Source organism: Idiotropiscis lumnitzeri, chromosome 11 (assembly GCF_059441095.1).
Source record: "Idiotropiscis lumnitzeri isolate Australia: NSW breed Sydney's pygmy pipehorse chromosome 11, RoL_Ilum_1.0, whole genome shotgun sequence".
In the NCBI taxonomy this organism is placed as follows: Eukaryota; Metazoa; Chordata; class Actinopteri; order Syngnathiformes; family Syngnathidae; genus Idiotropiscis; species Idiotropiscis lumnitzeri.
Window position 1 is genome coordinate 16,317,101 of NC_142401.1, and position 23,515 is coordinate 16,340,615.

Here is a 23,515-nt window from a genome sequence, read left to right on the forward strand (position 1 = left end):
CCCCAAAACGAAGGATTTGAAGCAAATATTTTTTTCTCAGTGCAAAGTGCTCTGCTACATAAAAATGAACATAAATATTAACATTTAGGGACGGCACAAGACTGCTTTACAAGAAACTGACATTAAGGGCAGTAAATCTTTTGTATTTTTTTCCCCACAAAAATAAACCGACTCAAAACTTTAAATGGCCTCTATCATACAAAATCAACTTTATGGAGCCGGCCTCCCCGGCTCGAGTACATGTGTGTTTGATGTAGACACGCTTCGAGCAGCCGAGGCGCACGTATTTAAATTCATGTTTTCTTATTATGGTGTGAAAGTAATGATTTTGGTTGACATTGACTACAAGAATAAATTGTTCTTTACTGAAGGCTGTTTATATTAAATTTTGCATTCAGATATATTTTAAGTTTGTTATTTAAGGGGCGTATTTTCCCGGGTGCTTATGTAAGAAAAGGGGCACAGCTAAGGATTTTTTGGGCTGTGCAGATTCACTCATCGCCTTACCTGTGTCAGTTATGCTCTTTCATGTAATGTATGCTCTCTGGGTGCAGTAACATTTAAATAAGATCACCTGCATGCAAATCTAGTCCTGCGCGTATTTTCCCTGAAACGTAAGCACCTTTCCTCTTGTATGCTCAAAAGGCTGTACTTAGGACAAGCGCCTCTTGAAAGTGAAACTTTATAGTGCACGTTTTGATTCAATTAACTGCTTCCGTGCTCCACTGGGTAACCACGGTTGTGTGACCGAGGAGCTGCTGACTTGTGCTGGTGGCTTTGAGTTCGTCTGAAGGCGCAGTTCACAAATACTGCAGTCATTCTAATGGTTGAAATGGTGAGTGAAATTTTGAATCATGTTTTTATTCGATATATGCAGTTGTGAAGTCCATGGAAATACCGTGCTCATGTTTGTGTTGCTACGCAATGCTTCAACAACCACAGGCTTGCACACTTTTTCAACTAATGCAACAGCTCCAAACATATATTCAATCATGAGCACAGTCTTCTTATTAAACTACTTTCTGTGCATTTATTCAGAATGCAAACTTACATGCTCCTTCAAAGTAGACTGTTAGATGAGACACGCATGTCACGGGGAATTTTAACTTCCAGATCCAGACGCTGGTGAATTTAAAATTTTAAGAGTGAATTATTTTCCAAATGGTTATCTATAGATTTTACATTAGGTAAGGAATGTGTGTAAGGAATTGACCTCAGCGAAAGCGAGAGAATATGCAATTAAATATTGTAGTTACTCATAATGAATTGAGGAAGAGGATCAAATAAATAAATATAAATAAAAATACACCCCTAAAAATCTTCCCCTAGATGTAGGGATGGCCTGGAGGGTGGTCGGAGAGTGACAAGGGGTGGCCACGGCCACCCCTTGCCACCAGGTAGCTCTGCCCCTGAGTATGAGCGTCTGTGCTCCGCCTTGCTCATATTACAACCTGGAAAACAAGCTCACATAAGCAGTTAACAGTCCGCCCCAAAACAACCACTACCACCAGCCATGTCTCAACAAACCTATAACACGAAGCCAGAATATAAACGCACTCTTCGTTTGGACCCAGAAAGCGCCCAGAATGTGCTCTACGTGCTGGGGACCATTTTGAAGGCAAACCTGGGCAGGTAAGCTGAAGGTGTGAATGTGGATCACATGTTGGATATCGGACATATTTCTTGTCAAACTATAACTTGACGAGAAAATATAGCTTGTTTTCATTGGCGGTTTATTTATTTATATATTAGATTCTCCCCAGAATAAAAAACTGTGTCTTATTGCAACTTGCCACTCTGCTTTCTGTATGCAGGGCAATGCATGATTCATACTGTCTGATGTTCTGTTATTTAAAACTAAACAAGACGATGTTGAAGTCTGTGTGATTAATTCGATTTGCCTTCTTAATTTCTTTCTGACATTTCGCTTGCCAGAATTTGTGCCCACAAAGTAAAAAACTAGAGCGGCACCGATACCAGTATTAGTATTGTGCTTGATAGTGTACGTCTGTACGGATTCTCAGAATTGAAAAAAATGCCCCAACACTATTAAACCGATACTACTTTATAAGCATGTTGAAGATGGATGACAATACTTTGTTCATCAACGGCAATTATGCTCTGAAAAACGGACGATAACCTCAGCTCAGGGAACGACGAGGGCCACCGCCGTGCAACGTTCTTCTTCGTCTCTTCTCTACTGTTTGTACCCCTATTACTTATTAGTGCCCCCTTAGTGTTCATATGGAGACATTACATACAGTAACTGAAATGCCTGAGAAATGTGTGGAAATACTTAGAAGCACATGTAGTTGCATGTTGAAATGTCAGCAGTGACGACTTGTCACTTAGAAAACGGTTACTTTTTTCATTTTTTCATAATTATGCCGTGTCGAAGAAAAGCATTTCTTTGTGTTTATGAATGACATTTGATTGTAAGAAAACACATTTTCATCACAATTGCAACATGTAACAACAATATTTAGTATCGGTACTCAATATCGGCGGAGTAAGTACATGGTAAGAAAAAAGTGATATTGGTCCATAGAAAAACAAACTGGCCCTTGGTCCAGCCACGCATAGCAGATAAAGGACGGGCGTGATGGCAACACCATATTGTCATTTGCATTTGCTGATTCACATATTCGTGGATTCTTTTGGAACCTATCTTCCAATATCTGCTGAAAAAGTCACCCAGTTGCTTTTTTTTACATAATCCAATGCAATAAATTACGTCAGCACCATCATATGACAGCTTGGCGTGACGATATTAATTAAATGAAATGAGAATTTGAATTTGAATTTCCATAAAAGTGCTTTGCCGCCAACTCAAGGCATCCATGGGCATCATCATGTCATCTACCCCGTGTCTTAACAGTTATTGCCTCATACACAGGAAGCCCACTAAACTGTTTCAAGATTCGTCTCTTGACTTTCCGTTTATAGCGGATTACTATTTAATTTCACAAGCACTGTACATTACTTAACATCAACTGAAACTAACCTAAAATGTTTTTTTTTTCAACTTTGGCGCCATCTGTTGGATATGAGTGCGAGCATGCATCCTCGTAATAGCCATTCAGGCACGCAAAAATTCTTTAGTACTCGAATATGCACAAATAAACACGACTTGCACATTATATTAATAATCCAACTGTAATGCAGTTTTGCAAGACACCACTAATGATTGATACATGTCTCAATGTGAATGAGAGGGCAGAAGAAAAAGAGATATATACACTGGATGGTGGGCTTCTGTCACATGACCAAAGGGTGGAGTCAAGTCCACTTGTCCGGCCAATCAAAGCATAGGGATTAACTCCAGGCTTGTTCCAGCCTTTCCTAGTTCGGAGTCACTTGTTGTTAAAGTCGCGGGTCACCGACCCGGTCCAAGGAGAGGTACCTGGACTGAGTGCACCGGCAGGAGCCATGATTCGCCCCCGCACTCTCAGAGTAGATTATGATAAAACTGCAAACGTCGTATGCGTGGTTGGGTGTGCGATTCACGTGGCCTTTAACAGGTAGGTCAGAATAATAATCTCCAAATAATCAGCACTTTTTTATTTTTAATTTGGGAATGTTTGAATACACACTTGAGGTAAATCTGCACACGTGATGAGATCCAATACAGAGCAGGGCGTGTCTATACAAAGATAATAATGCTCTTCTTTTTTTTTTTAATTGGTTATCTTTTTGTATTTTCGTTTCTAAGCAACATGAGCGGCTCAAATATCAGAAACAGGCCAATCATCTCCATAAATTGCAGTATTGTGGAAAACCTCCGGTACATTAAACAGGAAATACTTTTAATAAGGCCAATTCCTACCTAATTACTGCATTCAAAATCATTTGGTTTCACGTTTAATCTTTGTTTTAAAGTCTTGAATTTTTAAAAACGTTTTGTTCTGAATCAGCTTTTTAAAAACTTGAACTGCAGAAATAGACTTAATCAACTTTATAATATTCTAATTCATTTAGATGCACTTGAAATAATGAACTTGTTGTGAAATTAGTAAACTTAATAAACTCTATGATATTCAAATTCATTGAGATGCACCTGTAATTATGGATTTAATGTTAAATTAGTCATTCTATGATATATCTTCTTGTTTTGAAACAGCTGTCATTTGCAACGTTGTACCTCTTGTTGTAGGTCGTATCACAAGTTGCCAAACCCCTTGTTTAGAGTGTCATTTTGTAGGGAGGATATTCCGTATTTGTTTCTTGTTTTTGATATCCATATGGAATGCGCAACACAGTAAAACAGGCCGTCTATTGTTACAGTGCAAACACCAGAGACTTTGTTGTCGCATAGAATTGCATTGGCTGTGCCAAACGCCAGCCGACGCAGCACATCCGAGCTGAGACTGGATTACCCAGGAAATGCAAAATGGTTCTCTCATGTGCAGGGCCAGCCACTAAAATATATCTCCCACGAAGTGTGTAACCTGCCACTGCCACCCCGCCTGCGTGTCCTCACTTGGATATGCACAGCAAGAATGCTACAAGCAAGCGAAGGCATGTTTAGTTTAGAGAATGTCCTGCGTGGGGGTAATTCCCACCACAAAACGGCTGCTTCAGGAACAGAGAGAGAAGATAATTTTGGGATGATGGCGTCTGTTGTGCAAACAAGAGGAAGCCAAGGCCCTGAAGGCACCTTGAATCAGGTTTTGCAACAGCGTTTCTCCTCAGACATCCTTGTTTACTCTTACTTGTCTTGTGATCTTTTCAAAATGTGTATATTAGGTATTTCGTAAACCACCTGCTATCCGCAACGTTACTTGCACACTTGTCGAATGAGTGCCATTTGTGAAAAAAAATTACAGATAAATTCTGCTTTTGATTGACATGTAATAAGTTGAGGCCTGAGGCATCAGGCAGTGCCAGCGCCCATTTGGATTCACTTCAATTATTTTTCCCAAAAATGAATAGACTTTGGTAGAGCCTCAACTATGCCGAAAATACTTTGTAACTCTTGACAAAATGTACTGTTGAATGAACTTTTATTTTTCACAGGTTGGACCCCAAAACAGTAAAACAGCAATGTTGCAAAAAGTTAAGTCTTAATTCCAAAAACTCGAGTAGCAAACAACAAACAGTTAACTACCCAATTGGGGAACAAAACAAGTAGGAAATAATTAACCCAAAGCCGACTATGGTGCAAGGCGAAACAGCACCATAATAAAAGGAGAAGACTGCAAGACACGTGGTTTACGGTAATACAATACGATGTGAGGTAATATAATACAAAGTGAGGAGGGAGCGGGGAGGGTTGTCAGGAACACACCAAAACCTCACTGAACAAGGAGAATAAAAATAAAGGCCTCAAAATGACTGAATCAAAACCAGGCAGGAGGCAAATTGGAATTGGCAAGCACAAAATAACAATTTTAGCATCTTCTTGGTCTTAAGTCCATGCATACATAAGTCCATAGTCTCCAATCGTGCATTGTGTTTTTTTTTTGTGTATGTGGGCCGGTTCACTCATCCCTCACACATGTTGTCTCATGCTTTTAAATCCAGGATAAGAACTCCACCTTTGCCCATAATTATGAATAAGGTCTTTAAAAGCATTTTTTAACATCCATTTTTTCTGAAATTTTGTTCTTGCACTGTATGTTCGTCTTTAATAAGCTAGTTTTTATTTCCTAAGTTTGCCTTTAAATGTTTTACTTTTAATTATGTGATGTTAATAAAGGTGCCTTACATTTCCCAATGTGGTCCACAGGAGCGCACCTCCCAACTCCACTTTCTTCTCAGTCAAATGCACCCCCAATGTTCAGTACAGCATCGTCCCGCCACCCCAGGTGACCTCTCACCTCTCCCCCATCTCCCTGGATGGAAAGTCAATGCTGCTCATCTCCATGAGCAGTGCCAGCCAACATGAGAATGACAGCAAGGTAACAGGACAAGAGTGGAAGCCGAATGTGACAGTTAATAAGGATGACAACTGTTTTGTGTAAGCCTGCCTCATGTTTTTATTTTTGTAAGCTTACTGTCCGATACTACGGGCAGAATAAGGAAGTTTTGAGCAATGCCATCCTGCACCTGACGGCACTTGGTATGCTAAAACATGATCATACAAATATTTGTAAACAGAATTCAGTGTGTGAAAGTGAAATTTGTTTCTCAAACAGAGATCTCTCTTGATGTGGATGCTGACCGAGATGGTGTTGTGGAGAAAAACAACCCCAATAAGGTGAATGCCAACATTCCTACTTTGGGCAACTTAAATTACGTAGCCACTACTGGCTTTGGGCAAGTGCCATTCATTTCAGTCTGGACGCAGAGGGGTGAACATCTCCGGCTCTGGAGAGCCCCTGGGTTGCGAAAATCTCGAAAATCACTGTAAAAGTTTGTTACATTTGTTGCAAGTCTTTGAAAAAAATGGTCACATGCTCTAGTGTTGTCATGGTAACAAAAGGCAGCCCCATTTCCTATTTGCATGAGACATAACCACCCACCATAACCAAATGCTTTGCAAAAATGTGTTCCTCATACTAAAATATTTGAAACATCTCAGTCAGTGTGATGCATTGCAGCTCCTGACAACAACAAACGAAAACCACTATAATCATCGTCATTGTTCAATGACTACTTTGCTGACAGTCTCAATCAAAACCGAGCATTAACAACTTTGTAAAGGCCGATATTCTCAGTGCAGGTGTTCCTAATAAATATTCAGTCTGTGTAAAAACCTCTAGGCCAAATTCTGAATGCGTGTTGCATCACGATACCCGGCATTGTGCTGAAATGATACCTTTCAGCTTCATCCATCTGTTGTGTTCCTCGGGGTATTTAGCTGAGAAAGGAATGAGAGTTAGTTGACAGGGATCGGTAAAGGGAGATAATAATCAGAATCCTACTCTTATGCTGATTATACATTTGCTGTTAGGGATCTTGGAAGTGGGGTCCCGATGGACATGGAGCCATCGTATTGGTCAACTGTGACTCGGAGCGACGCTATGCCAAGAAACTTGACACTGAAGTGGACTACATCTCCAAGTTGTCTGGTAAAGAAGATGCACCACATTCTCTTTCTTTATTCTACTTAAGGGCATATTCCATGAGCAACGTACATATCTACTAGTACAAACGGAGCCAATGGTTTTATTTCATGCCATGTCCTAAGATGGCGCCAAAGTGAATAAGAAAAGAAGTATTTTATGCCCAAGAAGTATCAATCAAGTGATTGATCTCGACTGAGAGACCAACAGCTTTAGCCTGGGTTGTTAGTGAAAGTTACAGAGAGTCTTGGTCTCACGTGAATGTCGAATTATCCGTAAGGTGATGGCTGTAAAATTATTTGCAAGTGTTTTGGGATGCTCCCACATTCCAAAAACATGCATGTTAGGCTCACTGAAGATTCTAAATCATCAATTGGTGCGAAAGGTTGTTTGTCCGCAGACGTTCTGCCTGGGATAGGCTTCAGTTGCTTGTGACTCTAATAAGGACAAGCATGGGAGAGAAAACTCAGATGTACCTAATGTTGTGGCCCTTCCTTGCCCACGTGTAGATCTGAGGGACATGTCCGAGATGGTGCTGCGAACGCGAGGCCCCGCCCAGCTCCCGGACGGCTACAAGCTAACTATGCACATCTCTCAGGGCGATGCAGAAAGCGTCCGGGTCTACCGGCCCAGGCCTCACTCGTACAGCAACCTCCTGTGTGAGTAAAAAAAAAAAAAAAGAACGGACGCGTTGTTGTGATTCGTGTGAGTTGTGTGTATCAACAACCATATTTTTTTATTCCAGCCGGCGTATCGGGCGACTTTACGAGAGTGCTGACCAGCCAGGTTTTGTCCGGGCAGGTGCCGTACCTTGGAGGTGTAGCCGAGACGAGCTTTTACGTGGAGGGCCTCAGGTTCCCGGACAAGGATTTTGACGGGCTCATTACTATCAATCTTAGCTTGCTGGAGCCCATTTGTAGAGTAAGAGCGCCTCTGTTTTAAAGTCGCATTATGAATTGTCCCTAAAAAAAAAAAAAAAAAAAAATCCAGAATCATATTACTCTAAGATAACTTTTCTACATGTTGGCAGGGTCTTCCCGAGACCCCCATTTTCACAGACACCGTCGTGTTCAGAGTGGCGCCGTGGATCATGACGCCAAACACCCTGCGGCCTGTTGAGGTGTTTGTGTGCAGGTAAAAAAAAAAGAAAGAAAGAAAGAAACATCATATGTTCATGCCAATAGTTTCTTCTTATCATGTTTTGTAAAACATACTTTAATCTTTTTCACTGCCTGCTGCTCAGCACGTCGGACAACTACGGCTTTCTAAAGGGAATGAAGAGTCTCGTGGCAAACAGCGGCTACAAACTCAACATCTGTCACGAGTATTTGAACAGAGGTGACCGATGGATGCAAGTAAGTTTGATTTTTTTTCTTTTCTTCTAATTAGGTGTTTATTGAAGTGTAAATCCAATTTCCAACTGTAGTCTGCAACTCTTTAACGTGATATCCAACTGGTAGACAGGCACCTCAGCAGAATGGCTTAGATTTTTTTTTTTCCCTTTTACTGGGGTTGTCACTTGTTACAAGGCAAAATTCACAGCTCTCAACCATTTGAACCTAAGCCCACCCATCCACTTCCAATAGCCTCAGGACAAAAAAAGCATTCACGCTCACATTTTCACCAATTTAGAGTCTTCAATTAATCTTACCGAGCTTAGTACACATTAACACTCCATACTGTAGGAAGTCAAGACCTGAAATTTGAACCCAAGACCTCATCAATGTGAAGCAGATGTGTTAACCACCACTTCAGCGGTCACTGTGCTACCATATAGTCGATTTAATCTAAATTAAAGACATTTTTCTTAGGATGAGCTGGAGTTCGGTTACATCGAAGCGCCACATCACCGCTTCCCCGTGGTCTTGGATTCCCCCAGAGATGGAAAACTTCTGGACTTTCCGTACAGTGAACTACTGGTGAGCGATGTTGGGTCTTCTTCGTGCCAAATGTTCAACATTAAAGTCTCTGTATAGTGAAAATAAATATCACACATTAATTGGACACGACATAGAGAAATTTGAACGATTGGAAAAAAATCACCTTGGATATAAAATGAGGCTTCAGAATCATGAAAAATCAAGCCCGCCTTTTTTCCCCGCTTTCACTTTCCAGGGTCTTTCAGTATTACATTTGTAAATAAACCTTTCAGGGTCCGGACTTTGGCTACGTGACGAGAGTGGCCCTGAGAAAAGATGTGAGCAGTCTGGACTCATTCGGCAACCTGGAGGTCAGTCCTCCCGTCACCGTCAACGGCAAAGAGTATCCATTGGGAAGAATCATCATCGGCGTGGCATTTCCCACGTAGGCCGGCTTCCGATCACTTTTATCTTAGGTGGAAATCTTAGACGTGACAGAGGCAATCTGAAGACATTTGTCTTTTATTTAAGAACCACCAAAGGACGCAACATGACCAAAGTGGTTCAGGACTTCCTGTGGGCACAGAAGGTCCAAGAGCCCATTGCATTGTTTTCTGACTGGCTGCTCGTTGGCCATGTGGACGAATTCATGACTTTTGTTCCTGCGCCGGACAGAAAGGTAAAACCAATAAATGTTTTTTTTATGACATGACATGACATGACACCTCGGTGCAAAACTCTCAGACATTGTTGTCTTTTTTGTCTGTTGTGTCGTCACTGACAGGGTTTTCGCTTGCTGCTTGCCAGTCCGGACGCGGGCTACAAGTTGTTCAGAGGCCTAAAGAACAACGGTCACGGACAGGCCAAACTCTTCGAGGGTACGTCTGTCATTTACTGCAAATTTTGTTTTTGTCCTCAAATTGCAACACAATCTACTTCCTCAAAGGGCGGAATGACCAAGAGCCAATTACAGTGGACGACATACTCCACGACGAAGCTTTCCAAGCTGAGAACAACTACGTTCAGGTGAGTCGGATTATAAAGTCACTGGAAGCTTCCTAGTGATACTTTTAATGCAAAGATCCTCCAAAATACACACATGCAACATACTCACCCTTTGAAGGCACCGCGGCTTTGGAAAGTGACACATATTATGAAACATCCTATTTTAATGATTGTCTTTTATGTTTTACGAACTGCATTTGTTGCTGCTCAAGTTGATGTGAAAGTGTTGTAGAAATACATTTGTGTTGAGGCAGTTGATTTATTTTCTGTACCTCTCTTCTCAGAGCTGCATCGACTGGAACCGTGACGTGCTGAAGCGAGAGCTAGGCCTGGATGACGTCGATATCATCGACCTGCCCATCCTCTTCAAGTTAGAACAGGACAATGATCATGAGTTCCGAGCAGTCGCCTTCTACCCTGATATGGTACACCAAAAAATCTGGAGTGATATTTACGTGAAAAAGCCTAGGAACGTTTATTTTTCACTCACTGAGTTTGACTTGATATTCCCGTGCTGGCATACTGGACTAAATACATTGTGCGTTTCTGTTACAAAATATAAAATACTGACGGGAACTACAAGAAGCACAAACGCAGCAATGCCACTGTCTTTTTTGACCGAAAAATGCAGCCACAAAATGCAGCGACAGTAGGTAATTGAGAACATCCCCTCTTCCAAAGAATCCATCATTTTTTTTCACAACATAAAATTGTTCAAGAATCACATACGAGCGGATCTAACATGCATTGGCCGACGTCATGTCCAAGCGACAGCTCTTTTCTACGGCCGTAATGCAGGATTCTAGTGTGTAGGCGTTGATGTACAGTATGTGACACTTTTCTGAAATTAGCCAATGAATCAAGAATGATATTCTATTGTATATTATCCAGGTGAACATGATCGTACTGGGGAAAAGTCTGGGCATTCCCAAGCCCTTCGGCCCCAAGGTGGACGGCCGCTGCGCCCTGGAGGCGGAGATGTGCTCCTTGATGGAGGGCTTGGGACTCACCTGCACTTTCATCGACGACTTCGCCTCTTACCACCGGCTCCTCGGCGAGGTCCACTGCGGCTCCAACGTGCGCAGGGAAGGCTTTGACTTCAAGTGGTGGGACTTGAACATGTGAATTGAGTGGCCCAGGACTGGAAAACATCACAGCGATGGTCTTTATCTTCATTAAACATCTGTTGTCTTTATTTACAATGAGGATGCAAAGCAATACGATATGTACAAGAGCATGTCTTTTCAACAAGCAGAACATAACATAAATACAATCATTTTGAAACAGAGCGTAAATGTCGGCTCGACCACTTTTAGAAAGCACGAGCCAGACGCATGGATGTGCTATTTTGGTTAGCCACAAGGAGGCGCAAGCAATCTATGCTTCAATTAAACCGGTTCAGTTGAAATCAAATCAAAGTGTGAGCTCAATGATTGGAGGATTGTTTTCCCCCTTGGATTTCCCAAACCTTTTTACACAAATGGAGAAAGTACGGTAAATTTGCACAGTTAAAAAGGAAGCGTGATGTGCCTTGTGTGTTACATTCAAGAACCTCTGGAAAGACGAGCGCTCACGAGACACAATCAATCGGAAAGGCAACCTCAAGTAGTCACAGTGTTGTTCCAAAAAAATCCACTTGACAAACACAAACTAAGGAGTTTCCATAGAAAGCCATTTGAGCATTTATTTGATATCCTACTAGTACACTCAGTTGCCCAACTATATGGATGACGATTCAACACACTACAACCAACATTTTTTGGAAAACGCTACTAGGAAGCAAAACTGCACTTGTTGACAACTGCATTACTAGTACTGCTGGTGACATTAACATTTTACCAACTACACTTGTAGTTAACAACTAACAAGTTAATAACTCACAACAAAGTTAGGGAACCAAATGTACAATTGAGGGGAAAAAAGTTAAGGGCAACGTTAGTAGAACAAAATACATAACCAACACGTAACGTTTTTAGATGGTAACGTAAACTTGCCATTGTGACTAGACCGGTAACTAGGAAATGTTAACAAAGTTCCCCGACCATGCAACTAGTGCACAAAAATCTTCAAAACTGATAATTCAGCGCACCAGCAGAATAACGAATAAATGCGCAAACGGCTCTCCATAAGTGTCCTTTGTTGCAACAATTTGACACGAGAGTAAAAAAATTTGCATGATAAGTAATGTACACTGCACGCGGTAATGAATAAAACGGCAATCACGGGTACAACCAATGTGGTACCAGAGGATTTTTTTTTTCTAGCAGGTTGACAACATGCATGAACAGTTGCACTCCCACAAACACAAACGGTTGAAATGCTTTGTTGCTGGTCGAGGCACCACAGTAAATGACTTTTTTTTTTACTGCCATTATACCGTCAGTGGAGTCTCCACTGAGATAACTGAAGCTTTTTATGAACATACTCAGTTTTATTAAATGCTTCTGTCGGTCATTCAAGCGAGTGGCCTCAATCTTGAAAGGAGCCAACATGACAAATGCTGTTGATTCTTCAAATGAACGCAAAACAAGGGCATCACACTGATGCTCAGCAGGTCAACAAACGCAACTGAAACAAGAATCCGTCTTTCAGTTTCTCTCACTCGAAGTTTTCAAAACCAAGATGACGTTGCGCAGTGGTGATGATGCTGCAGGGCCTTTAAAGGATTTTTGGGAGCACGAACGAAAACCAGACGTGACGTCCTCCGTGCTTTCGTTGAAGTCTTGTCAGGAAGGCTGGCAGATCCAAACTGAACACTTCCGGGAAAGTTCTCCGGACCGTGTCACAAAGTCGACCTCGGTCAGGTCCAGGAGAGATGAGACACATTTGCTCGGTTCGGAGTTGTGGTGCCTCTCCAAGAAATGCTGTAAAAAAAAATAGATGGAAGCAGAAATTGATGCTTTTCATCTGGAGAAGTTCATAATCGATATGTAATTTATCTAAAGACATTACAAAAACAAGCAAGTGCACGATTATTATCATCATATCTTCTATATTGTTTCAATTTCTGTACTGAAAACTAGAGACAGCATCAACTTTCTAGCAACACACAACATGTAACAAATGTTATCTTTGTGTTTGACAGACAAAATAAAATAAAATAAAAACTGAAACAAATCCTTTCTGCACCATAATATAAACGGAAGCAGCGCAGGAAAAAGGTCGACTGTGATTGCCTGTTGAGCACATTTCCGCCATGTTTGATCAAGTAAATATGCTCCCAGCTGATCAGTGGGATCAACCTCTAGTTTATCCTAATTGCTAATCACGATCATATAATCGCCCTGCCCTACTCCTGCTGTAGCGCTACAAATGCCTTCCAATGAAGGATTACTCAACCAAGTGAGTCATGGGGCAAATGAAATAAAACAGAAAATGAGTCAAAAGAACGAAGTGGAACGCAGCATCTAACCTGATAATGGAGGCGGATGCGGCGAGTCAGTGCTGTGTGGCTAACAATTCTGTGTAAAAACACAAACGTTAAAAAAGTTAAACATCAGCTTTATAGTCGTATAAAAATAATCTTTTTCCAAAAAAAAGACTTTTCCAACTTTTACCGAGGACTTGTGCTCCAGCGACGGGCGCTCCGACCTGGAACGGCCGTCTGTCGCTTTTGACTCGGGTCCCTTAGGGCCATCGCTTTGATGCTGGAGTCGAGACGAAGGAGGATGTGCGGCTATTCAGAGACACGACACAAATGAATTCGGTACTACTTGGATATCCGTGTTTCATTCGTTTCATGATCTCAACTCCTATCTCGTCTCAACTCCTCTCAGCTTATCAGTGCGGCATTAGTATTAGATGTTCATCGCAGAGAAGGACTGGTAATATTGTTGTCACATGTTCAATCTGTTGCTTCAAGGGTCTTAGCACTGCAACATAGACACGAGTTAGCGTTAGCATTGAGCTGAGTGATTGAAAGGCTACCTATGTATGTTTTTTTTTTAAATACACATGGATATCCCTTTCCAGTCAACAACCACTCCTCCCTTTCTCTTCCTTGCTTTCTTCCATACAGCAACATAAGTTTTCAACAATCGAAAAAGTAAAGTTAAATGTTCATTTAGCCATTTCATTTGTCATTTATATGTTTTTCACATGTTTTCTGCATGTAAAACTATCGTTATTCTCTATAAAATGTATTTTTTGATAACATTTTTGAGTGGAACACACCAAATGGATTAACATTTCCAACGGGAAACATCCTTTCACTTTTCATATGAGTTGGTTGTAGTCAAACTAGATCGGATAAATCACGAAATCGAGGTTCAACTGCATTTATGATGGAAAAATGCATGTCGGAAAGAACGTGTAAACTTGTAATCACAAACAAATACATCACCAAATACATTCATCCTGACCTGTGAAGCCTGTGTGGCTCATACCGAGTGATGCATCGTCCAGAGAGTCTCTCTTGAGCGGCGTCGTAGCCGACACACTTTCCTGCAGGGAGGTTGGACATGATGATTTTTGAAAATGTTTTTTCATTATTGTTTCGTGATTTTACATATTATTTTAAATTCTAAAACAAAACAAATTGTAAAAGGAACTGTTTTGACACAACCTTTTGTTTCTACAAATAACCCCTCGGTCCACTCAGTGTTGACCAAGCAAGTGTACCTAATCACTCACCAGTCCCGTGTCATACTCATCGTCGGCCTCGTGCTCCTCCACGACACTGGCGAAGCTGCTGGCATTGGAGGAGGAGCGGGAAAGGTCCTGAGCCTCAGGGATGGACGCCGCCCTGCAACACATGACCAAACTACACGCACTACGTCACTCGTACCACTCATATGAACTCCCATTTGGGGCCAATCATTATTGCTAATCAAGTGTTATGAGAGAGGGAGCGGCATTAAACTAAAGAGCTACCTGTTCTTGGCAGGGGCAAACTCAGGCGAGCTGTGATTGGACGAGTTGTCTGATTTATTTTCCTGGGAGACATGGCTGCTGTCGGACGTCCTTTGGGTGCACGGTGATACGTCCCGGCTGCAGAGCAACAATGTCACAAAACGGATAAATGCAAACTCAAATGACACACCTCTGCCGATTTATGGCATAAATCCAAAAAGCTTATTGTTCTGTGACAAATTAATAAACATAATAGCGTATCATCTGTGAAACTAGTGGCCTTGGCTGTGCACTCTTGAAAAAATAAACACTTCACCTCAAATATTGATTCCACCAGTGAAAAAAACAACAGGGGCAGTGATTATTTTGATTATTACACCGCAGTTCTCCATCCCGGTTCCATCTAACTACATGACTCAAGTCTGCACAGAAAACGTGGCATCTGTATGACACTTTGGAGATACGAGCCGTTGTTTTTTGCTTTGACTTCTGAGCACAAACTTGAGATAGTATTGCAAGTCAACTGTTAAACTAAACTAAACCTTGTCGTGCAATTCCCCTGAGTTTTTGCACCCAGGAGGTGACTCGCATCATCAATGCACAGCTGTGAATGAGCACATTTTGGCTGGCTCATTCCAGGGCCATTTCTGGTCATTTGGATGCCCCAGGCAAAACATTGGCAAAGCAACACTGCCCTTCAGTATTTTTGCTCATATTTTAACAAATGTGAGCTATGTAATATAGGCCTTTTTGTCTTGCTTTTTAAATTTGTTACACTTATCTGGCAGATAAAGTCATTCTTTATATTTACTGCCAAAGACTTTGAATATTTGAGAAAATTCTCAATATTTACTAGGGTAGGTGACATTCTTAAAAATACACCTTAAAAATGTTTATCTAACAGGTGAAATATTTCAACATTTTCACAGTAATTTGTAATAACATTATGCAACATTTAACATAGCGTACATTTCAACCATTTTTATATACTCACATTGTTGCCGAAAAACATCACTCATCCACTCATCATTTTTTAATTACAAAGTTATAAATGTGTATTATAAAATGACACACAATAAAGCCACAATCTACATAAAAAAAAAGATTATTACAAACATTTCCATTTCCTTACATTGATTTCTTGACAATTCAAGTCAATTTGGGCGGATTCGCAACATAAAACATGCCATAAAATCCTTAATCCATAATTGATTCTAACAAACTCGGGAATGTGCAATCAGAGGAATGAGATGAACCCATAATCAATGCAGTCCACTCAAAGCGGTGTATATATAACCCCTCCCGCTAACAAACATGCAAGACCGAACGAAAACCTAATTCCATCGATGGTCCGTCTATCATTTTTTTTTAAGTTTCCCGTCATTCGTCAGCAAAACGCTTGTCTGTCAGTAACCCACCTCCGGGTTTTGGACCAGTGTGATACTGGTTTGGGCCTTTGTGTGAATGCTCAGATGCACGGAAAATTAGCGGTAACATTGCTCACAGACATATATTCTTTATCCTCTGTGAAAGCCGTTTAATATTATAGCATTTTATTGAGTCGTTCATACCTCCTTTCTTGGACTTCCTGGATGTTCTCGATGCCGATTGCGCTGCTTCGGCGGGAACTAAAGGGTCCAGACTTCTTCCTGGTGGGGCTTTTCCCGGGAATGATCAGGGACTGCCACATGGGGAGATGACAGTCAGATGCATTTAATGCCAACATGAGCACAACATGCTCTGCTAGGCTAATAGTAGTTTGAGGTCATCTGATGCTATCTTCATGTAAAATGTTGTTCTGTATAAGTCTAAACGGGAGTACAAAATGCCGTACTGTGGATTGCAAAAACAAAGTTGAAAGTAGCCGTCAAAGCGTCACATTACACGGGAGATACATTAGCTGCAGCATCTAAGCACACACAAATGGAGAAAAAACACACTGAACAAGAAGGGAGAAAGGAGCATGAACCTCTTCTATTGTTCCTATCCCTATGGCGCTGCCTCGCCGGCCGTATTTACCGGGACTTTTCCCCGGGACGAGCAATGACTGAGGCACACAAAGGCAGGACGGGACGGGAGAGAAGAAAATACATGGCAGGTTGAAAAGCAAAAATAAACAACACATTGTAAAATCTCATGCATACAACACACAAAAACACACACACACAGTAGGTCACACTGATCATTGTTAATGGTAAAATGTGGGGAATTTCAAACACCTACCCAGACATTCTATATTAAATACCTTCATTGGATCATTTTAAAGTATACTAATGAAGAAACAGCATACATTTCAAATAAAACAAACAATTGAACACATTTACATTTTTATTATATGTTGTTAAAATTTGTTATATCTGGCAACCCCTTCCTATACGTGATGTTTCAAATATAGTGTGTCATTTTAAAGTTTACAACATAAACTGAATTTTTTTTTGCAACAGCAAATTATTTCAGATTTTACCATAGTTTTTTTTCATTATTATTAAATTAAATGATGTATCATGAAATTAAATTGTGTTATAGTTTCCTTTCCTTATCTGTTCTCACCAAATATGTTGGCCTATTTTAAAGTTTACACTGCAATTAAAACAAGATTAACATGTTTATATTACAATAAAAATACATACATGATACATTAAAATCTCTTTTCTCTCTCTGGGAAGTAATCATCATGGAAACAATGTTTTCATAATTTTAACAAATTGACGGAGGTTGTTCTGTTGCATCATTAAAGCTATTATTTATTTTGGATATTATTATAATACTTAGTGCAATGTTATGATTTTAAGCTCACACCACAATAAGTTGAAGTTCTTTATCGGTTTGGCCCAAACACTCAATGAGGAAACATTAAGGGCAATTTAACCGAGGGCAAGATCTTGTATACAGGTGGCCCTCGGTTCATGGCATTCCATTAATTCCTATTGTGGTTACATTACCTGTAAATCAACTGTAGTTTAACACTAGCGTATACTAACAGAGTGTTGAAGTCATAATTATAGTACATTTTTTAGTAAAACACACCTCCAGGCCATAACCTGACATGTCATTTGTCTTTAACTGAGGACCCCTGTGATTGCTTAACCCGAAACCCACATGACCCCAGACACCAAGCTTCAATCAGAAATCACACATGCACTACATAGTGATGCAACATGCACAGTACAGTCACATACGTGTCACATGCAGCAGCAGACATAGGAGGGGAGCAAGGAAGTCTGGGTAGTCAAACAGCCGCAAGCAGGAATTTCCCAGAATATTATATTTTTAAAACCAATTTTCAAAGATTTAAACATTAGGTGCTGATAACTGAGAATTGAATAGGGGTGTTGATTTGACATGTGGGCAACTTGTAAGGAAGAACAATGACATTTACATGTCAAGGTTCCGCTGTATTTGAAATGTCTTTTTCCAGACATTTATATATTCTCTGTAATAAATAAATAAAATCAACTCAACCTTTTCAGATCTATTTTCTTCATGAACGAAATTTTCCTAGATACATACATTTTTCTTAAGTATGCAATGCATTGAACGTTCCACATAATAACAGTGTGTTATGGACATTGCGTCTGTAAAGTTAATTGGATTTTGTTTATTGCATCCGATAGTATTTTAATTATAATTATTTTTTATTGCATTGTTGTGAAAAGGAAATGACTAAATATGGCACTCTTTAACAGTCCACACATTAATACTGCCATGTTTTGGCATCAGTAAACATATTTAATTAAATATCACTATTTCTTTGTAGAAAAACATCTATATATATACTAATCTCTCTCTCCCTCTTTCTCTCTCTCTCTCTCACGCTTTCTCTCTCTCTCTCTCTCTCTCTCTCTATATATATATATATAAACCAGTTTAATATGGTCACGGACCACTCTCAAAACACTCAATCTCAAATGATTTTCCCATTCAAATTAATATGCTAACCCGACCAAAAAACAAAGAAAAAAAATAAGGTCTGCCACCCAAGTGGATTAGCACACACCAATTTAAACTTTTGTTTTTGAGGACTGCATTTGCCTTATAGGATGAACTTGTCTTAGAAAATAGATTCCGAACACACTTGGAAGCAAATATTTTTCCCCAAAAAGTTTCCATGCTTTTCCAAACCTGGGTGTGTAACAAATCTAATTCCACCGCTTTTTGTACTGGCTATATTTGCGTCGAAACCCTGACATGTGGACAGATAAAAGTGTAGTGCATCCTGCGCTGAAGCACAACGCGCTACTTACAATGCCGGGTGTTTTGGGGCTCTCGGCCAGATTGTGGGTAAAGCTGCCACTGTGACTAGTGGAGACTGTGTGTGACTTCTTGCTACTGAGGCCCATGGCATCCATTGACTGGCTTCTGCTGCGGATGACCCGCTATACAGAGAGAGATGAGGACACACGGTCAACGGATGGGGAAAATTAATGCTGTCATTAAGGGTTGCATCATTTGGGCCGGAGGGTACTTTCCATAGGAGTTCAAACTTTCCGAATGCAGTGGAAAACCTTTGAAGCCGAATGAGCAATAAAAAAAAATGGTCAAAAGACACAAAACTTGGAGATCAAATGGCTCTAAATTTTATGGGTAATCGGCACGGTTGTGTTTTACTTTGTATTTTGCCTTCTCTCAGAGTGTGTGATGTCACCACAGAGGGACAAATGTGTAATGCTAACCATAGCTCATACAATTACACTTGGGAATGATATGGGATAGTTACAGAGGTGGGCATTGCGTTACAACTGTCGTAAGGTCCCGTGAGTCCATCAGTGATGAACACCTGTTTGGCTGACGAAACTTATAAGAGATGACGCACAGTGCTGACGGAGGTGGGTTTTTATCCGTTAGTGTAATCATCATTAACCGGGTCAAAGTATCGACGGACCTCTCCATCCGTCACTGACAGAAACCCGTTTTGCCTGTCTCAAGTGTGATCACGAGGCTGAATACAAACAAGTTTGCTTCCATTGACCGTAAACATGGAAATGCTTTATGCTTCCAGTACAGCAGGTGGCGGTATGCACGGAAGTGTTGAAATCCACCAAATTGACAATGAGCATTTATTGACAGGATTAGCTGTGCAAGAGACCGGGATTAAATTTTGGCCATAATACGGAGTGGGATTCTGGTTAAGGTAAGCCATTTTAGTATTTAAGTGAAAACCTTTTGCCATTTTAGGGGTTAAGGCAGCGACCAACATAATTTTTGAGTTCAATAGATAGCAATAGTGTATGTGAAAAGTATGCACGTGTAAGTGTGTCTGCGTAAAACTCTGACCACTCAAAGTATATTGGTTAGATACATTGATAGATGGTGCACTCTATTTACCATTTTAATCAAATTGGATTTTTCATTTGTTGGACTGTGCCGTGTTTTTTTTTTTTTTGTGTTGGGTGGAAGTGGAGGACTGACGGAGTGACAAGAGATGGACAGCGGACCGGTGAAATTAACTGATGGATGCACAGTTAAAACATGATGGACTGACCGACTGACGATAATAATTTGTTTCGGCTTGAAAAAATTACAGACTGCCGATGGGTGCCTAGGTCGTTGATCGAGGACGAATGATGGCCTGATAAAATTTTGGAAATTGTCCATCTCCGGTTATTTAATTCATTCTAATCTGTATTATGCAAATGAATGTTCTGTCATGAAAAAATATTTTAAGGGGACAAAATATTGAAAGTCAAATTTTAATGGCTTGTGTGTAGAGTGCCTGCTCATGAATTCATTGTGACATTAGACAATTTTCCAATCATTTAGATTCCTTATTTCTGCAAAAGTACCTGTGATCAACACTGTTTTGTTGCAGTGAGACAAATTTATATAAGAGCTGCCCTCACACCAAGTTTCTCCACCCATGACATTCTAAGTAGGCAGGTTGATGATCCAAAGTCACATTCAAGAGACAACATTGTTTTTAATGCCATCGCATAGAAACATTCATATTCCCCATGGGTGTGACGCTCCATGTCAAAACGAAAAGCTACGTAGAGCTGCATTGAGTTTTGTGGGCTGCATAAATTAACATTTCCTAACAGCGTTAGTTTCTAATTAGAAGCACATACTGTACTTGATTGCTTCGGGCTGCTTGATTACTTAATTGTAGACACAGTGGCAGTGGGGGGGATTTATGTTGGGTGACGTGTCCGTGCACTAGATACACCCCGTGTGTATGAAGTGCAGCTTTCATGAATGAAAATGTTTTTATGGCCGTTGTCCAGTCTCACTTTTTTCCCCACTCTGGCTTATTCTTCTGCAAGTAGAAGCTGCTGTAGGGCTCTGCACCTGGTCATCATGGTAAAAACTGGACTCATCATTGGCCCAGCAGGATATGGGGCAAGGTATATGGTCGCTTACTTGCATGACACAGGGCTAACCCCAAAAGCAACTTGCGTGAATTATGACTGCATTTGGACCAAAGTATGACCCCAAAATATTTTTATAACACCCGGGGAACTGTTTTAAAGTGAGAAAAAATGCACGTCTCGATTAAAGTGTTCATCAGGCATACACAATCAGAGGTCCCATGGTTGGGGCCTGGCGGCTTGGACACACTCCCGCAGCCCAAATGGATTGATGGAGCACGGCCAGTCAGGACAGAGAGCCTCCGGTACATAATGTCAAAAAAAAGAAAGAAAAAAAAACATCCGTCGCAAGCCAAGCGAGGAAATCAAGAGCCACAGGCCTGGTCCTTTGAGATACAAAAGCCATTTAGTCCGCTTGGCTTTGTCGTGAATGAATACCCAGAATCCCTGGGCCGAGAGACAAGGGAGGCAAAAAAGCATCTGCAAACTTCCTCATTCTCACTCATGCAGATGAGATTGTGCCTTAAGGCAATGAAAATAGTAAGAGGCCGTACCTTGAAGGACTCGAAGAATCCTCCGCCTCCTCCACTGCCGCCATTCTCCAATTTGTCTTCATCGCCGCCGAGGCCCATCATAGACTGGCTGTTGACGTGCAGTTCCTCGTACAGGGTCTCCAAAAGGGCTGAACGTGTGCGCTCCTGAAAACAACCAAAATCTTTATACGGTCTTTATATGGTGGATTGTGACGATGACTGTTTTTTGCCGGGGACGCGTTTCAGCACCAACCCTGGTCGGGAAAATCCACGATATAGAGAGATTGTGGATTTAAAAAAAATGTTACAGCTGTACCCTTTCCACATGCTTTGAACACATTTAAACATACTACAACACACTTTTTAAAAGTGTTTGCTGCCTTTTATCAAATTGTCACTGTTATGCTGCTTATGTGAATGCTTGAGTGCATGACAAATGCATCCATTGTGAGTGCTTTGAGTGTCCGGTTGCGCTATATAAATCTGTGTCACTCCTCGGTTTTTACTACATAACTGATACATGTAAATGATACAAAACAGGATTAAAAAAGCAAAATGTACAAAACGAAAACCATATACAGTAATGTCTCTTCTTTTCTGTTAACTTCTCATAAAATGTCAATTTTTCATAACTTGCCTTCATGGTGACTCTCGCCTCATGTAGCCCAATCCTTGTGTATAAATATTCCGCGTCGACCAGCGTCCATTGTTAGATCATCTCATATCCTCCCATGTCTTGAACCAGCCTGTTTTTTTTTTATTACTTACATAACCCTGTTGGCTCCTCAGTAAATCTAGTTTATTTTTTATTTATTTATTCTTTAACATCCTTTTTAAGATGATGACCAATAGCTTGGCCCTCCGGCCCTGCCAAACGCCCATTTTTGGGGAGGGAGTGGGACACATTTTAAAAAAGGGGTCCATTAACAAAGGCCGGAGGTGTATTTTAGTCCGGCCCTCGTGCATGTGATGAATCTACTGGCGAAATGGGCAAATGACAAAAACTGCCTCCGAAAGTGTCAGAAGCGCCACTACAAACTGTTTGTGTATGAAGAGACGTGAGAAAGCAGTGTGCGTTCAAGCGCACCTGTATTTCCATATTCTAACATCACGTATCCCGCGCCTCCCACCTGGGGGGGGCATACCACACCCCCTCTAACACCAACTGGGCGAACATATTTGCATTGGGCATGTTTGTGGAAAAAAGGGAATAAGAAAAAGGAGACGAATAATAACGAGACAAATAAGATCAAAATATGCCCATAAGAAGGTAAGTGGATTTGAATAGGAAATTATTCAGCTAATGATGTTTAAATAAACCTCCTCCCTTAGCATTTCTCCCGCGGTGGCGTTATACATAGACACTTTTTTTTTTAGTGGTGGTGGGGCGGGAGGGATGACGTGGTCGGTGTCAGACAATTTTTTGAATAAGGCCAGACGGTACCAAGATCGCGGCCGGAGTGGGGGTCTGACCGGCAAAAAAGGGTGCAGTTGCAAAACATAAATTACTTTGTTTAAGCCAAATTCAATGGGCAACTACCAATAAAATGAGCATAAATAGTGTGAGGCACCCTCAATTTTGACATGCCTACATCGTAAAAACAATTGCTTTAAAAGTTGCTATTTTTCAGAGAAAGCTTTCCATTTTGGTTACACCTCTAACTAGTAATAACGTCACAGCCCTGGCCTCACCTCCAGCTTGGCAAACTTCTCCGCCTTGTAGCAAGCGTACTCAGCATTGATAAGCTTCGTGAAGAGGAACTCTCGAAGCTCAGGGCCCTGATAAAAAAAAAATAAAAAATTAAGAAAGAAAATGAAAAGCTACACAGTGAGTTCCGATTTCCTGCTTGCTGACCTTTCTGAAGATGGCCGGGTCAGGTAGGGCCGGCCCAAAGAAGGGCACATCATCCCTTGCTGTCACTGACACCTGATTGGGAGGCATCTGATGTATAAAA

General features: G+C 40.9%; 2 protein-coding genes across 14 annotated transcripts in view; one reads left to right on the top strand and one right to left on the bottom strand.

The window, feature by feature from the left end:
- Positions 1-1,467: 1,467 nt before the first annotated feature.
- On the top strand, positions 1,468-11,160 carry padi2 (peptidyl arginine deiminase, type II). Of its 2 annotated transcripts, none has more exons than XM_088308379.1 (16): positions 1,468-1,632; positions 5,729-5,900; positions 5,992-6,061; positions 6,138-6,199; positions 6,896-7,013; positions 7,517-7,666; positions 7,753-7,928; positions 8,038-8,141; positions 8,251-8,362; positions 8,819-8,926; positions 9,160-9,311; positions 9,398-9,545; positions 9,651-9,744; positions 9,813-9,892; positions 10,156-10,296; positions 10,763-11,160. In XM_088308379.1, exons 1-16 carry the CDS (start codon positions 1,514-1,516, stop codon positions 10,994-10,996), a joined length of 2,040 nt encoding a protein of 679 aa, XP_088164505.1. In that variant the 5' UTR covers positions 1,468-1,513; the 3' UTR covers positions 10,997-11,160. The 2 variants fall into 2 exon arrangements, with proteins under 2 accessions (XP_088164505.1, XP_088164506.1); XM_088308380.1 differs by lacking the exon at positions 1,468-1,632 and adding an exon at positions 3,325-3,521.
- Positions 11,161-12,309: 1,149 nt separating this feature from the next.
- The window catches only part of rap1gapb (RAP1 GTPase activating protein b), a 106,460-nt gene continuing 95,254 nt past the window's right edge, over positions 12,310-23,515 (bottom strand). For 5 of the 12 annotated variants that reach the window (XM_088308376.1, XM_088308367.1, XM_088308372.1 and 2 more), the window contains 12 exons: positions 23,416-23,487; positions 23,253-23,339; positions 21,582-21,725; positions 18,967-19,098; positions 16,692-16,769; positions 16,294-16,403; positions 14,744-14,860; positions 14,504-14,633; positions 14,233-14,314; positions 13,429-13,547; positions 13,284-13,332; positions 12,310-12,735 (listed from right to left, as the gene is read on the bottom strand). In XM_088308376.1, coding sequence (XP_088164502.1) covers positions 13,324-13,332; positions 13,429-13,547; positions 14,233-14,314; positions 14,504-14,633; positions 14,744-14,860; positions 16,294-16,403; positions 16,692-16,769; positions 18,967-19,098; positions 21,582-21,725; positions 23,253-23,339; positions 23,416-23,487 — 1,080 coding nt within the window. In that variant the 3' untranslated portion in view covers positions 12,310-12,735; positions 13,284-13,323. The remainder of the gene's footprint in view (positions 12,736-13,283; positions 13,333-13,428; positions 13,548-14,232; positions 14,315-14,503; positions 14,634-14,743; positions 14,861-16,293; positions 16,404-16,691; positions 16,770-18,966; positions 19,099-21,581; positions 21,726-23,252; positions 23,340-23,415; positions 23,488-23,515) is intronic. The other 7 variants (XM_088308374.1, XM_088308370.1, XM_088308369.1 and 4 more) reach the window with 6 other exon arrangements.

Bases quoted from the DNA above. Each gene is read 5' to 3' on its own strand.
- padi2 (XM_088308379.1), top strand. From the start codon at position 1,514: ATGTCTCAACAAACCTATAACACGAAGCCAGAATATAAACGCACTCTT. The intron at 5,901-5,991 runs GTAACAGGACAA...TATTTTTGTAAG, and splicing joins AACATGAGAATGACAGCAAG to CTTACTGTCCGATACTACGG. The intron at 7,014-7,516 runs GTAAAGAAGATG...GCCCACGTGTAG, and splicing joins CTACATCTCCAAGTTGTCTG to ATCTGAGGGACATGTCCGAG.